The sequence below is a fragment of the Salmo salar genome, chromosome 03 (genome assembly GCF_965601325.2).
Source record: "Salmo salar chromosome 03, fSalSal1, whole genome shotgun sequence".
Lineage (NCBI taxonomy): Eukaryota > Metazoa > Chordata > Actinopteri > Salmoniformes > Salmonidae > Salmo > Salmo salar.
This window is the reverse complement of record NC_138293.1, coordinates 24,448,374-24,464,447: the sequence shown is the minus strand read 5'-3', so window position 1 is coordinate 24,464,447 and position 16,074 is coordinate 24,448,374. Positions and strand designations below refer to the sequence as shown.

Genomic DNA, 16,074 nt, shown 5'->3' with positions numbered 1-16,074 from the left:
AGCTCCTATTACAAGTTTTAGTGTTCTAGCTATCACAAAGTAAGCTTGAAATACTAGCACCATTTACTTCATTTCGAATTGACAATAGCGTTAAAAATCCAAACCAAGAGACTGCATTTAATTAATACACAAAAGGTTCCTCTAAAAGAAAAGGTGAATAAAAATGTCTCTGGCAAACTTACAAATTGGACAAAGTGGAAGCACTGTCTTGAAAAGTACTGTAAAGAAAAAGGTGTTTCATGTACAAGATGGCATTACTACGGCATTGTTTCAGCAGAACGACATTGACTTGATAACAATACGCAAAGGGAACACACAATTTGAACACACAACTATAAACTACAAAAACAATAGCAACACCATTGAAAAATGATTTAACACACATTTATGCTTTATAACAATTCCTGACAAAACAACATTTAAATAATTATTTTCATCAAGGACAAAAACTAAAATTGTGAAGGAAGGTGAAACAAATTTCCAAATGACACTTAGAGGATACAGTGTGTTTTTGTCTAGGTTACAAAGAAGAATGAAAGCACCTTCAATTAATTAACGACAAATCACATGCAGCCATTTGAAGAGATTGTATTTGCCTCAACAATTAGGCAAGGGACCAAAGGTCCAAAGCTCTATGGCAACAAATAAAAGATGGGCTCTTTTAAATATTCAACACATAATGTAGCTTAGTACTCAGCATGCACTGCAGGTGCAGCATGCACTGCAGGTGCGAACACGTCTTACAACAAAAGTTATTTTGTTCTGAGCTTTCGGTGGCCGGATCTCAATAAATATAGAGTACTTTTGGCAGCAGCGACAATGATACTGGAATGACAATCGCTCATGAGGAGAGCTGCAAGAACCCACAGGAGTAATACCAAAAGATATCCGACAAAAGACTTGTAATCACAACAACTGTAGAGAGAAGCAAACTAGAGTGACACCAACATATGTAAATAGAGCAGGTGATTGCATGAGAAGTACTGCTGGGACACAGATGAGAATCTTGAACATCTTGAACAGCGTTAACATTAAAAAACTATTGTGACTTCTGACTCCAAATTCAGACAAAGCTTCATCTTTGGGCTTGTTGTTTCAAATATTTTGTGGAAGAATTTTATTTCAGTATCTCTATTGTATGCTACAATTAAAACAGTAGACTAACGATGCTTTGAGTCCAACACCGTTAGGAACAACACCAGACTTAAGGGTTCTGTATAAAAAGGTCTCCTGGAAGCAGACAACAAACACCAAACAGACAACAGCTGTGACAAAGACTCTGCCCTCCCTCCAACCTCGTTGTTTGGCTTGACATACACTTTGAGCAGCACATTTAAAGGAGGCATCAACATTTGAGGCGTAAAAGCTTCCCCCCAGTCCTAAACGCTGTTAAATATCCACTGAGAATAGCAAAAGGACCTTACATGTGTATGTGCATGTGCATATTTTATCACTCGGATTAAAATGCAAGTCCAAACAAAAACAATAGAGCAAACATAAGCAAACATAACCTCGGGCTTAGTCATTCAGATATACTGGCCTGTGTACACTTTGTACATAGAACCACAGAGGATTTTGTTGTGGAGAAAAAAGCTGTCACAAGGGGATCCGCTGTTTCACAGTTTTAAACATCAACAGCAGATAAACCGATAGTTACAGTTTTCCTTCATTGTGCTTTGTCCTCTAATGTACCAAATCAACAAATTGAACTAAATTAATAAGAAAAATTTGCTTTAATTCTGAAGGTAGCAATCTCTTTCAGAGTGGGCCGTAGGGCTGTCAGAGATTCCTTTCAGAGAGCAGAAGACCAAAGGCACCTCACAACTCTTGAGAGACAGAGAGGCTTTTTTGCAGACATGGTATGCTTTTATTTTGTTATTGAATTAAGACCAAACAGATTGGATCTTTAGCATTTTCTGTCCTGAAAGTGATCAGCTCATTTATGTTCTGTTTTGACTAACAAGCTTCCTGGAATACCAAGTGAAAATGTCATTAGTGTGTTGTGTTAAGTACACTGCTCTCTCTGTTCTCAGTCTATTATTGATAAAAGGGTTTGTTGGGTTTCTTTTTTTTCTTCCTCAGCGAGCTTTGATTTAAGTTCTCATTATGGAGCAAAAGCCATCGCAGGTGCGTATTCACTATACAGGTTTTCAACCAAGGTCAGAAAAGGAAACATTCTCCTAGGCTCACTGAGAGTCACAAAGTACATGAGGATAAGAATGCAAAGGAACAGTATCTGAAACCAGTCGTGTTTGTTTCTCACAATTCACAAAATGAGATGGAAATGATATAATGGTAGACACTATATAACTGTAAAATGACTACACAACAGCTCTTTAGTTCACTAGCTTCCAATGAATGCTCAGTTTGTTGGTTAGCATGATATTGCCATTTGTACCTCCCAATAACATCCTACACAACTAGAATTGCTTTTCTAACCTGAAAATAAACCATTCACACTTGTCAGTCATGGAGCAAAGTGGATTATGATCAGGGTCAACTGAACGAACTGGTGTCTCATTTCAGAATGGCATGCCCTCTTTTTCCAGTCTTTTTCATGGTCAGCATCCCAAATGGAACCCTATTCCCTATATAGTGCAATACTTTTGACTAGAGCCCTATGAGCCCTTGTCAAAAGAAGTGCACTTTAAATGGAATATCGGGTGTCATTGGGACGCAGATATAGTCTTTTACTGGTACACGTGACAATGGTCAAGAATGAGAGTGGATATGGATCAAACGGATGGATGCCTCACCACGGGTTTTGCTGGACAGACGTTGTTTGCGTTGGCCAGTGGAGGCATTGTGGAGGAGGAGAGTGTTCTGCTGCAGGTGATTGCTGTCGATGGGGCTGGTGGCGATGATGTTGTCCTTGTACTTGCTCATTAGGGACAACTTTGTATTGTCACTCCCTGATGATGACAGAACAATCATAATTAGGGAGAGAAATGAGAGATGAAAATAAACCCAATAAAACAAGACAAACGTGAAAAAGAAGCATGTCAGACAAAACGGAAGAGATTTGATACAGACTGGCAGAGGCAACAACAAGTCAGTGTTATTATAATGGTATAGGGCTTGAAACAGGGAATAATCTATAATTTCCTGTCACAACTAGATAACATTTTATTGGTTGGTGGGCTGGTATTTCTTTAAAAAAACAGTTCTAAAGTGTGTAGAAAATATAATGGACCTATATACACTGAGTAAACCAAACATTAGAAACACCTTTCTCATATTGAGTTGCACCCCCCCACTCCTTTTACCCTCAAAACAAGCTCAATTCGTCAGGGCATAGACTCTACAAGGTGTCGAAAGCGTTCCACAGGGATGCTGGTCCATGTTGACTGCAATGCTTGTCACATTCGTGTCAAGATGGCTGAATATCCTTTGGGTGGTGGACCATTCTACATACACACGGGAAACTGTTGAGCATGAAAAACCCAGCAGTGTTGCAGTTCTTAAAACAAACCTACTACCATACCTCGTTCAAAAGCACTTAAATCTTTCTAAACTGATTAAAGTGGATTTAACAAGTGACATCAATAAGGGATAATAGCTTTCACCTGGATTCACCTGGTCAGTCTATGTCATGGAAAGAGCAGCTGTCCTTATTGTTTTGTACACTCAGTGTATTTTGCCCTAGAAGATGAAATAAACCCTTGCTCACCAGAATGTTCCTAATGTTGTGTATACTCAGTGTATTTGTAAATAAGATAATCTTTGAGAACTAACAATCACCCCAAAAAAACCTAGACAGTCAGGGAGAATTTAAAAAATCCAAAATGCATTCAGGATGCATTCAGGCCTCCATTGATTTTGTTATAATGTTTGAGTCAATAGCCATAAGCTATTGCACAATGTGTAAAATTGAAGGAAACTAGCTTTAAAACTGCACTTAAAAAAAATATATATATATATACACTGCTCAAAAAAATAAAGGGAACACTAAAATAACACATCCTAGATCTGAATGAATGAAATAATCGTATTAAATACTTTTTTCTTTACGTAGTTGAATGTACTGACAACAAAATCACACAAAAATAATCAATGGAAATACAATTTATCAACCCATGGAGGTCTGGATTTGGAGTCACACTCAAAATTAAAGTGGAAAACCACACTACAGGCTGATCCAACTTTGATGTAATGTCCTTAAAACAAGTCAAAATGAGGCTCAGTAGTGTGTGTGGCCTCCACGTGCCTGTATGACCTCCCTACAACGCCTGGGCATGCTCCTGATGAGGTGGCGGATGGTCTCCTGAGGGGTCTCCTCCCAGATCTGGACTAAAGCATCTGCCAACTCCTGGACAGTCTGTGGTGCAACGTGGCGTTGGTGGATGGAGCGAGACATGATGTCCCAGATGTGCTCAATTGGATTCAGGTCTGGGGAACGGGCGGGCCAGTCCATAGCATCAATGCCTTCCTCTTGCAGGAACTGCTGACACACATGAGGTCTAGCATTGTCTTGCATTAGGAGGAACCCAGGGCCAACCGCACCAGCATATGGTCTCACAAGAGGTCTAAGGATCTCATCTCGGTACCTAATGGCAGTCAGGCTACCTCTGGCGAGCATATGGAGGGCTGTGCGGCCCCCCAAAGAAATGCCACCCCACACCATGACTGACCCACCGCCAAACGGGTCATGCTGGAGGATGTTGCAGGCAGCAGAACGTTCTCCACGGCATCTCCAGACTGTCATGTCTGTCACATGTGCTCAGTGTGAACCTGCTTTCATCTGTGAAGAGCACAGGGCGCCAGTGGTGAATTTGCCAATCTTGGTGTTCTCTGGCAAATGCCAAACGTCATGCACGGTGTTGGGCTGTAAGCACAACCCCCACCTGTGGACGTCGGGCCCTCATACCACCCTCATGGAGTCTGTTTCTGACCGTTTGAGCAGACACATGCACATTTGTGGCCTGCTGGAGGTCATTTTGCAGGGCTCTGGCAGTGCTCCTCCTGCTCCTCCTTGCACAAAGGCGGAGGTAGCGGTCCTGCTGCTGGGTTGTTGCCCTCCTACGGCCTCCTCCACGTCTCCTGATGTACTGGCCTGTCTCCTGGTATCGCCTCCATGCTCTGGACACTACGCCGACAGACACAGCAAACCTTCTTGCCACAGCTCGCATTGATGTGCCATCCTGGATGAGCTGCACTATCTGAGCCACTTGTGTGGGTTGTAGACTCCGTCTCATGCTACCACTAGAGTGAAAGCACCGCCAGCATTCAAAAGTGACCAAAACATCAGCCAGGAAGCATAGGAACTGAGAAGTGGTCTGTGGTTACCACCTGCAGAACCACTCCTTTATTGGGGGTGTCTTGCTAATTGCCTATAATTTCCACCTGTTGTCTATTCCATTTGCACAACAGCATGTGAAATTTATTGTCAATCAGTGTTGCTTCCTAAGTGGACAGTTTGATTTCACAGAAGTGTGATTGACTTGGAGTTACATTGTGTTGTTTAAGTGTTCCCTTTATTTTTTTGAGCAGTATATAACAATAAAGAGGCTATAAACAGGGGGTACCGGTAAAGAGTCAATGTGCAGGGGTACAGGTTGTCGAGGTAATTTGTAAAGTGACTTTGCATAGATACTAAACAGTCAGTAGCAGCAGTGTAAAAACAAGTGAGGGTGTCAATGGTCTGGGTGGCCACTTCATGAATTGTTCAGCAGTCTTATGGCTTGGGGGTAGAAGTTGTTAAGGAGCCTCCTTTTGGTCCTAGGCTTGGCGCTCCGGTACCGCTTGCCGTGCGGCAGCAGAGAGAACAGTCTATGACTTGGGTGACTGGAGTCTTTGACCATTTTTTGGGCCTTCCTTTAACACCGCCTAGTATATAGGTTCTCGATGTCAGGAAGCTTGGCCCAGTGATGTACTGGGCCGTACGCACTACCCTCTGTAAATCAAATCAAATCAAATGTATTTGTCACATACACATGGTTAGCAGGTGTTAATGCAAGTGTAGCGAAATGCTTGTGCTTCTAGTTCTGACCATGCAGTAATATCTAACAAGTAATCTACCAATTCCACAACAACTACGTTGTACACACAAGTGTAAAGGAATGAATACGAATATGTACATAAAAATATATAAATGAGTGATGGCCTGAACGGCGTAGGCAAGATGTAATAGATGGTATGGAGTACAGTATATACATATGAGATGAGTAATGTAGGTTATGAAAACATTATATAAAGTGGCATTGTTTAAAGTGGCTAGTGATACATCTAATACATCAAGATGGCAAGATGCAGTAGATGGTATAGCGTACAGTATATACATATGAGATGAATAATGTCGGTTATGTAAACATTATCTAATATAAATAATATAAAGTGGCAAGTGATAAATTGATTACATAAATTTTCCCATTATTAAAGTGGCTTGAGTTGAGTCAGTATGTTGGCAGCAGCCACTCAATTTTAGTGATGGCTGTTTAACAGTCTGATGGCCTTGAGATAGAAGCTGTTTTTCAGTCTCTCGATTCCAGCTTTGATGCACCTGTACTGACCTCGCCTTCTGGATGTTAGCGGGGTGAACAGGCAGTGGCTCGGGTGGTTGCTGTCCTTGTGGTGTAGGTGTCCTGGAGGGCAGGTAGTTTGCACCCGGTGATGCGTTGTGCAGACCTCACTACCCTCTGGAGAGCCTTCCGGTTATGGGCGGAGCAGCTGCCGTACCAGGCGGTGATACAGCCCGACAAGATGCTCTCGATTGTACATCTGTAAAAGTTTGTGAGTGTTTTTGGTGACAAGACAAATTTCTTCAGCCTCCTGAGGTTGAAGAGGCGCTGCTGCGCCTTCTTCACCACGCTGTCTGTGTGGTTGGACCATTTCAGTTTGTCCGTGATGTGTACGCCGAGGAACTTAAAACTCTCCACCCTCTCCACTACTGTCCCGTCAATGTAGATAGGGGGCTGCTCCCTCTGCTGTTTCCTGAAGTCCACGATCATCTCTTTTGTTTTGTTGACATTGAGTGCGAGGTTATTTTCCTGACACCACACTCCGGGGGCCCTCACCTCCTCCCTGTAGGCCGTCTCGTTGTTGTTGGTAATCAAGCCTACCACTGTAGTGTCGTCTGCAAACTTGATGATTGAGTTGGATGCGTGCATGGCCACGCAGTCGTGGGTGAACAGGGAGTACAGGAGAGGGCTGAGAACGCACCCTTGTGGGGACCCAGTGTTGAGGATCAGCGGGGTAGAGATGTTGTTACCTACCCTCACCACCTGGGGCCGGCCCGCCAGGAAGTCCAGGACCCAGTTGCACAGGGCGGGGTCGAGACTCAGAGTTTGGAGGATACTATGGTGTTAAATGCTGAGCTGTAGTCGATGAACAGCATTCTTACATAGGTATTCCTCTTGTCCAGATGGGTTAGGGCAGTGTGCAGTGTGATGGCGATTGTGTTGTCTGTGGACCTATTGGGTCGGTAAGCAAATTGGAGTGGGTCTAGGGTGTCAAGTAGGGTGGAGGTGATATGGTCCTTGACTAGTCTCTCAAAGCACTTCATGATGATGGAAGTGAGTGCTACAGGGCGGTAGTCATTTAGCTCAGTTACCTTAGCTTTCTTGGGAACAGGAACAATGGTGGCCCTCTTGAAGCATGTGGGGACAACAGACTGGGATAAAGATTGATTGAATATGTATGTAAACACACCAGCCAGCTGGTCTGCGCATGCTCTGAGGACGCGACCGGGGATGCCGTCTGGGCCTGCAGCCTTGCGAGGGTTAACACATTTAAATGTTTTACTCACGTTGGCTGCAGTGAAGGAGAGTCCGCAGGTTTTGGTAGCGGGCCATGTTAGTGGCACTGTATTATCCTGTCTTGGAGCAAGGCATCGTGATCCGCGACGGGGCTGATCTTTCTTTTGTAGTCCGTGACTGACTGTAGACCCTGCCACATACCTCTCGTGTCTGAGCCGTTGAATTGCAACTCCACTTTGTCTCTGTACTGATGCTTAGCTTATTTGATTGCCTTGCGGAGGGAATAGCTACACTGTTTGTATTCGGTCATGTTTCCGGTCACTTTGCCCTGATTAAAAGCAATGGTTCGCGCGTTCAGTTTTGGCGCGAATGCTGCCATCAAGCCACGGTTTCTGGTTGGGGAATGTTTTAATAGACGCTGTTGGTACGACATCACCGATGCACTTGTTAATGAACTCGCACACCGAGTCAGCGTATTCGTCAATGTTGTTGTTCGCAGCAATGCGGAACATATCCCAGTCCACATGATCGAAGCAATCTTGAAGCGTGGAATCCGATTGGTTGGACCAGCGTTGAACAGACCTGAGGGCGGGAGCTTCCTGTTTTAGCTTCTGTCTATAGGCTGGGAGCAACAAAATGGAGTCGTGGTCAGCTTTTCCAAAGGGAGGGCGGGGAAGGGCCTTATATGCATCGCGGAAGTTAGAATAACAGTGGTCTAGGCTTTTGCCCGCCCTGGTAGCACAACCGATATGCTGGTAGAATTTGGGGAGCATTCTTGTTTTCAGATTAGCCTTGTTAAAATCCCCGGCCACAATAAATGCAGCCTCAGGATATATGGTTTCCAGTTTACATAGAGTCCAATGAAGTTCTTTCAGGGCCGTCGATGTGTCTGCTTGGGGGGGATATACACAACTGTGATTATAATTGAATAGAATTCTCTTGGTAGATAATGCGGTCGTCATTTGATTGTGAGGAATTCTAAGTCAGGTGAACAAAATTACTTGAGTTCCTGTATGTTGTTATGACCACACCACGTCTCGTTAATCATAAGGCATACACCCCCACCCTTCTTCCTACCAGAGAGATGCTTGTTTCTGTCGGCGTGATGCGTGAAGAAACCAGGTGGCTGTACTGACTCAGATAGCGTGTCTCGAGTGAGCCATGTTTCCGTGAAACAAAGAACGTTACAGTCTCGGATGTCTCTCTGGAATGCTACCCTTGCTTGGATTTCGTCTACCTTGTTGTCAAGAGACTGGACATTGGCGAGTAGTATGCTCGGGAGCGGTGCGTGATGTGCCCGTCTACGGAGCCTGACCAGAAGACCGCTCCGTCTGCCCCTTCTTCTAGGCCGTCGTTGTTGTTTTTGGTCACCTGCTGGGATCCGATCCATTGTCCTGGGTGATGGGCCAAACAGAGGATCCGCTTCGGGAAAGTCGTATTTCTGGTCGTAATGTTGGTGAGTTGACGTTGCTCTTATATCCAATAGTTCCTCCCGACTGTATGTAGTAAAACCTAAGATTACCTGGGGTAACAATGTAAGAAATAACACATAAAAAAGCAAAATACTGCATAGTTTCCTAGGAACGCGAAGCGAGGCGGCCATCTTTGTCGGCGCCGGAAGCGCCTTACGGTCAGATGCCGAGCAGTTTCCATACCAGGTGGTGATGCAACCAGTCAGGATGCTCTCGATGGTGCAGCTGTATAACGTTTTGAGGATCTGGGGACCCATGCCAAATCTTTTCAGTCTCCTGAGGGGAAAAAGGTGTTGTCGTGCCCTCTTCACAACTATCTTGGTGTGTTTGGACCATGATAGTTTGTTGGACACCAAGGAACTTGGTTGTTGTCCTGGCACCAAACTGCCAGGTCTCTGAGCTCCTCCCTATTGGCTGTTTCATCGTTGTCGGTGATCAGGCCTTCCACTGTTGTGTCGTCAGCAAACTTAATGATGGTGTTGGAGTCGTGCTTGGCCAGTACAGGAGGGGACTAGGCATACACCCCTGAGGGGCTCCAGTGTTGAGGATCAGAGTGGCAGATGTGTTGTTGCCTACCCTTATCACATGGGGCGGCACATCAGGAAGTCCAGGATCCAGTTGCAGAGGGAGGTGTTTAGTCCCAGGGTGCTTAGCTTAGTGATGAGCTTTGTGGGTTCTATGGTGTTGAACGCTGAGCTGTAGTCAATGAACAGCATTCCTTTTGTCCAGGTGGGAAAGGGCAGTGTGGAGAATGATTGAGATTGTGTCATCTGCGGATCTGTTGGGGTGGTATGCAAATTGGAGTGGGTCTAGGGTTTCCGGCATAATGGTGTTGATGTGAGTCATGACCAGTTTTTCAAAGCACTACATGGCTACCGACATGAGTGCTAAGAAGCAGTAATCATTTAGGCAGGTTACATTTGCTTTCTTGGGCACAGGGACTATGGTGGTCTGTTTGAAACATGTAGGTATTACAAACTCAGTCAGGGAGAGGTTGAAAATGTCAGTGAAGACACTTGCCAGGTGGTCCGGCATGCTTTGAGTACACGGCCTGGTAATCCGTCTGGCCCAGCGGCTTTATGAATGTTGACCTGTTTAAAAGTCTTGCTCACATCTGCTCCGGAGAGCGTGATCACACAGTCGTCCAGAACAGCTGGTGCTCTCATGTATGCTTCAGTGTTGCTTGCCTTAAAGCGAGCATAAAAGGCATTTAGCTCGTCTGGTAGGCTCACGTCACTGGGCAGCTCATGGCTGGGTTTCCCTTTGTAGTCCGTAATAATTTTCAAGCCCTGCCACATCCGACGAGCGTCAGAGCCGGTGTAGTAGGATTCAATCTTCGTCCTGTATTGACACTTTGCCTGTTTGAATGTTCTGAGGGCATAGCGACATTTCTTATAAGCGTCCGGATTAATGTCCTGCTCCACGAAAGCAGCAGCTCTAGCCTTTAACTCAGTGCGAATGTTGCCTGTATTTCATGGCTTCTGGTTGGGATATATACGTAAGGTCACTGTGGGGACAACGTCATCGATGCACTTATTGATGAAGCCAGTGAATGAGGTGGTATACTCCTCAATGCCGTTGGATGAATCCTGGAACATATTCCAGTCTGTGCTAGCAATACAGTCCTGTAGCGTAGCATCCATGTCATCTGGCCACTTCCGTATTGAACGAGTCACTGGCACGTCCTGCTTTAGTTTTTGCTTGTAACCAGGAATTAGGAGGATAGAATTATGGTCAGATTTGCCAAATTTAGGGTGAGGGAGAGCTTTGTATGTGTCTCTGTGTGTGGAGTAAAGGTGGTCTAGAATTTTTTTCCTCAGGTTGCACATGTGACATGTTGGTAAATTAGGTAAAACGGATTTAAGTTTGCCTTTATTAAGGTCCCCAGCCACTAGGAGTGTCGCTTCTGGATGAGCGTTTTCTTGTTTGCTTAAGGCCTTATACAGCTGGTTGAGTGCGGTCTTAGTGCCAGCGTCGGTTTGTGGTGGTAAATAGATGGCTACCAATAATATAGATGAGAACTCTCTTGGTATATAGTGTGGTCTACAGCTTATCATCAGGTATTCTACCTCAGGAGAGCAATACCTCAAGACTTCTTTAATATTAGACATCATGCACCAACAGTTATTGACAAATAGCCACACACCCCCGCCACTCGTCTTACCAGACGTAGATGCTCTGTCCTGCCAATTCAAGGAGAAGCCAGCCAGCTCTATATTATTCATTATTGTCGTTTAGCCACGTCTCAGTGAAACATACAAATTTACAGTTTTTAATGTCCCGTTGGTAGGATAGTCTTAATTGTAGATCGTCCAGTTTGTTTTCCAATGATTGCACATTGGCCAATAATACGGAGGGTAGTGGTGGTTTACCTACTCGTCAGCGAATTCTTACCAGGCACCCAGCCCTCCCCCTTTTTCTCTGTCTTTTCTTCACGCGGATGACGGGGATTTGGGCCTTGTCTCAACAAAGCAGTATATCCTTCACGTCAGACTCATTAAAGAAAAAATCTTTGTCCAGTTCGAGGTGAGTAATCGCTGTTCTGATGTCCAGCAGCTCTTTTCGGTCATAAGAGATCTTAGCATCAATTATGTACAAAATGAGTTACAAACAATGCAAAAAAAATAAAAATAGCACGGCCGGTTAGATGCTCGTAAAACGGCAGCCATTTACCACTTTTAGTCTTGACATCTTTGGTTGTTTATTACACTACTCACTCTGTTTAGCACATGACCTCGCATGTGAACCCTTAAAGAGATGGGTGGGGCTAAGGCTTAAGAGGGTGTGAACAATGCTGAATGGGTGTAGACAAAGAAGAGCTCTCCAGTAGGTATAAGTTTATCAACTTTCAAAGCAGAATTAATTTCCTATTGTTCCTCAACTGCAGTGTATGATATACCAATTTCTAACTCTGAGTCTCTACTTTTATCCAATGTAAAAAACACAATTTTAAATGTGTCTACATAGGACCAAATACAGGTGGTGGGTCACGTACTGTACAGTATGTAATCAATGTAATCAAGGTTTGAAATAATTCTGTTTTTGAAATACGATATCTGTTTGGGATTGTTGCTATTAATTTGCAGTGTACAAATTATTTATATCTATGTTCCGGCCCCCCAACCGCTCAAGAAAAAAAATTGTCCCGCAGCTAAATGTAAATGGGGATTGCGCTAGAGTGTTTCTGTCTGTGTCTGTGTGTGTGTGTGTGTGTGTGTGTGTAGTACTATACTTGTAAGCACCAGAAGTCCACACAAGAACAGTAAACCAACTAAAATTCAGAGAAGTGAGGACATTTTGCCGGTCCTCGCTTGTAAAAAGATTATTTTAGGCTTAGGGGTTAGGGTTAGAATTAGGGTTAGGGGTTGAGGTTAGGGTTATATTTAGGGTTAAGGTCAGGGGTTAGGGAAAATAGGATTTTTTATGGGAATCAATTGTTGGTCCCCAAAAAGTCCTCACAAGTATAGTAAGACATAGCTGTGTGTGTGTGTTTGTGCTTGTACCTACACTCACCAGGTGTCAGATCCATGCTGGCCTTGTCATTGCAGCCCTGAAGGGAGTCCAGGGTGCGTGTGACCTGGCTGGCAAAGTCCTCTCCTCCGTTCATGCACTCTCTCTGCAGGTGGTGTCTCAGGTCAGTGATGTCATACTCGTAGCCATCCAGGATGGGAGTCTCTCGGATACTGAGCGTGCCGCTGGAATTGTGGCCCTGGCCCCTGGAGTTTCTCAGGCTCTCCCTGGCCTGGCCCCCCATCAACACCGAAGGGATGTAGTGGATCTCATTGGCCGCCTCTGCACTGGCGCTCTTCTGGGGCTGGGGCACACGGCGGCGTTTGCACCACCGCCTGCGCGTGTAGAGGATGAGGACCAGGCAGAGGATGGAGAGGAGCAAAGCGATCATGCCTCCCTGTGAACAAACACAAGGGGAAAGAGAAGGATGAATGATCGCCACTCTCAACTAAGAACTTCCCAAAGTCTCCAACCCACGTTGCTAGATTTGTAAAAACACCACTAGTGCATAGCAGAGATCCTTGAAGAAAAAACAATAGATCTTAACAACAGCGACAAGAAAACATCAAACAAACTCAAAATCCATATAATCACAGAGCACATCATGCAAAACAATGTAGATAATCTCCAAAGCATGGTGCATGAGAACAGCAGTGCTCTAGGAAGCATCATGGAGGAATAAAAACTGAAACCATTTAGGAGATATACCCTATACCAAGAGTGAGTCTATTAATGCTGCTATCAGACTCTATCAATAATCTATCAATGAAGACTCTACTCTCGGGTTCAGTGGGTTCAGCGCTAGTAACGGTCTGATGAAATCTTCCACTTTGGTGCACATTTTAGATCTCAGCTCAACTAAATAATGAATGATGAGAAGATCAACAAAACATGTGAGGAAGGCGACAGAGACGACTCAACCGGAAATTGAAATTGAGAAACCCTGTTCAGATGCAGACTGATATCTGAGGATCATAAAGAGAGTGCTTCACCTGCTCGCATAAATTTGAAATGGCAAATGTAAAGTCAATTTGCATAAGTTGTTTGCTTATTCTGCATAGTCAAGGACATTAACAAATGATGCCTTAATATAGGTCACGTATGCAGCAAATCTGTATGCAGTTTTGGGGGGAAACGAAAGTTAAAATAATTTATTTCGTATTGATTACTTTTTTTAGTACTTTCAAAGTCATTGAGCTATTCCAAACTGGAATGAAGCAGAAAGATAACTAGGCCAGAGAGTTACCAGGAGATATACCCATAAGTGTTCCCACTCTAGTGCATACTGTAGCACACAACAACTCAATCAATGGGCTGGTACATAGGCCAACACATTCAGAGGTCAATTGAAAATCTGCCACCAAATGCAATTAGGCCCAACGATTTGCATTAGCCACAATGCAAATCTTTAGGTAGGGGAAACTTGTGTAATTTTGTACATTACAGGGAATCAAATAGTGGACTAAGAGGGCCTGTCTCTTTTAATAGAGTCAACAAAGCCAAACCAAACATCAAAGGATGCCAGTATTTCAGCCTGTAATCCATTTATGTAAGGGTTATGCTTTAATGGAATACTATAGTTTCAATAACGTATAATTCTGTAATGTAACTCATCCTGATTAGGCATGGCATTTTGTATACAGAAGACAATATACAGTATATAGAGCCAAAATAAACATATTTTGACTTTGCAATATTGATGAGACAGGAGTAGTCATCATAGTATAGACAACCTGGTCTCATGACTTTTTCATGAGATATCCTTTGGAACCATATTAACATAAACATAACCTTTAACCATAAGCCTTAAGCTGGACTCAAAACTTAACCATAAAACCACAAGGAACTTTAACCCTAACCAGTAGGACCCTAACTGTAACCCTTAAAAGTGCTAACATTGATTTAAAAAGAGTGTTTGACATAAACACAACATAAATACGTGACATTTTAAAATATATACAGTACCATTCAAAAGTTTGGACACACCTACCCATTCCAGGGTTTTTCTTTATTTTTTTAAAACTATTTTCTACATTGTAGAATAATAATGAAGAAATCAAAACTATGAAATAACACATATGGAATCATGTAGAAACCAAGTGTCAAACAAATCATAATATATAGCCACCGTTTGCCTTGATGACACTCTTGGCATTCTCTCAACCAGCTTCATGAGGTAGTCACCTGGAATGCATTTCAATTAACAGATGTTCCTTGTTAAAAGTACATTTTTGGAATTTCTTAATGCGTTTGAAACAATCAGTTGTGTTGTGACAAGGTAGGGGTGGAATACAGAATATAGCCCTATTTGGTAAAAGACCAAGTCCATCTTATGGCAAGAACAGCTCAAATAAGCAAAGAGAAACGACAGTCCATCATTACATTAAGACATGAAGGTCAGTCAATACGGAAAATGTCAAGAACTTTGAAAGTTTCTTCAAGTGCAGTTGCAAAAACCATCAAGCGCTATGATGAAACTGGCTCTCACGAGGACCGCCACAGGAAAGGAAGACCCAGAGTTACCTCTGCAGAGTTACCTCTGCAGAGGACAAGTTTATTAAAGTTACCTGCCTCAGAAATTGCAGCCCAAATGCTTCACAGAGTTCAAGTAACAGACACATCTCCACATCAACTGTTCAGAGGAGACTGTGTGAATCAGGCCTTCATGGTCAAATTGCTGCAAAGAAACCACCACTTAAGGACACCAATAAGAAGAAGAGACTTGCTTGGGCCAAGAAATCTGTCCTTTGGTCTGATCAGTCCAAATTTGAGATTTTTGGTTCCAACCGCCGTGTCTTTGTGAGACGCAGAGTAGGTGAACGGATGATCTCCGCATGTGTGTGGAGGAGGAGGTGTGATGGTGGGTGGGGGGGGGTGCGGCGGTGCTTTGCTGGTGGCACTGTCTGTGATTTATTTAGAAATCCAGGCACACTTAATCAGCATGGATACCACAGCCTTCTGCAACGATATGCCATCCTATCTGGTTTGCACTTTGTGGGACTATCATTTGATTTTCAACAGGACAATGACCCAACACACCTTCAGGCTGTGTAAGGGCTATTTGACCAAGCAGAGTGATGGAGTGCTGCATCAGATCACCTGGCCACCACAATCACCCGACCTCAACCCAATTGAGATGGTTTGGGATGAGTTGGACCTCAAAGTGAAAGAAAAGCAGCCAACAAGTGCCCAGCATATGTGGGAACTCCTTCAAGACTGTTGGAAAAGCATTCCTCATGAAGCTGGTTGAGAGAATGCCAAGAGTGTGCAAAGCTGTCATCAAGGCAATCTCAAGAATCTGAAATATAAAATATATTTTGATTTGTTTAACCATTTTTGGCTACTACAGTACATGTGTTCTTTCATAGTTTGATGTCTTCAGTATTATTCTACAATGT

General features: G+C 43.7%; 1 protein-coding gene across 9 annotated transcripts in view; it reads right to left on the bottom strand.

Annotated features, from left to right (window-relative positions):
- The window catches only part of LOC106599413 (astrotactin-1), a 282,536-nt gene that overhangs the window by 222,982 nt on the left and 43,480 nt on the right, over positions 1-16,074 (bottom strand). For 6 of the 9 annotated variants that reach the window (XM_045714659.2, XM_014190633.3, XM_014190634.3 and 3 more), the window contains exons 3-4: positions 12,674-13,073; positions 2,757-2,912 (exon numbers count right to left, since the gene is read on the bottom strand). In XM_045714659.2, the coding sequence (XP_045570615.1) occupies positions 2,757-2,912; positions 12,674-13,073 (556 nt within the window). The remainder of the gene's footprint in view (positions 1-2,756; positions 2,913-12,673; positions 13,074-16,074) is intronic. The other 3 variants (XM_045714658.2, XM_014190637.3, XM_014190640.3) reach the window with 1 other exon arrangement.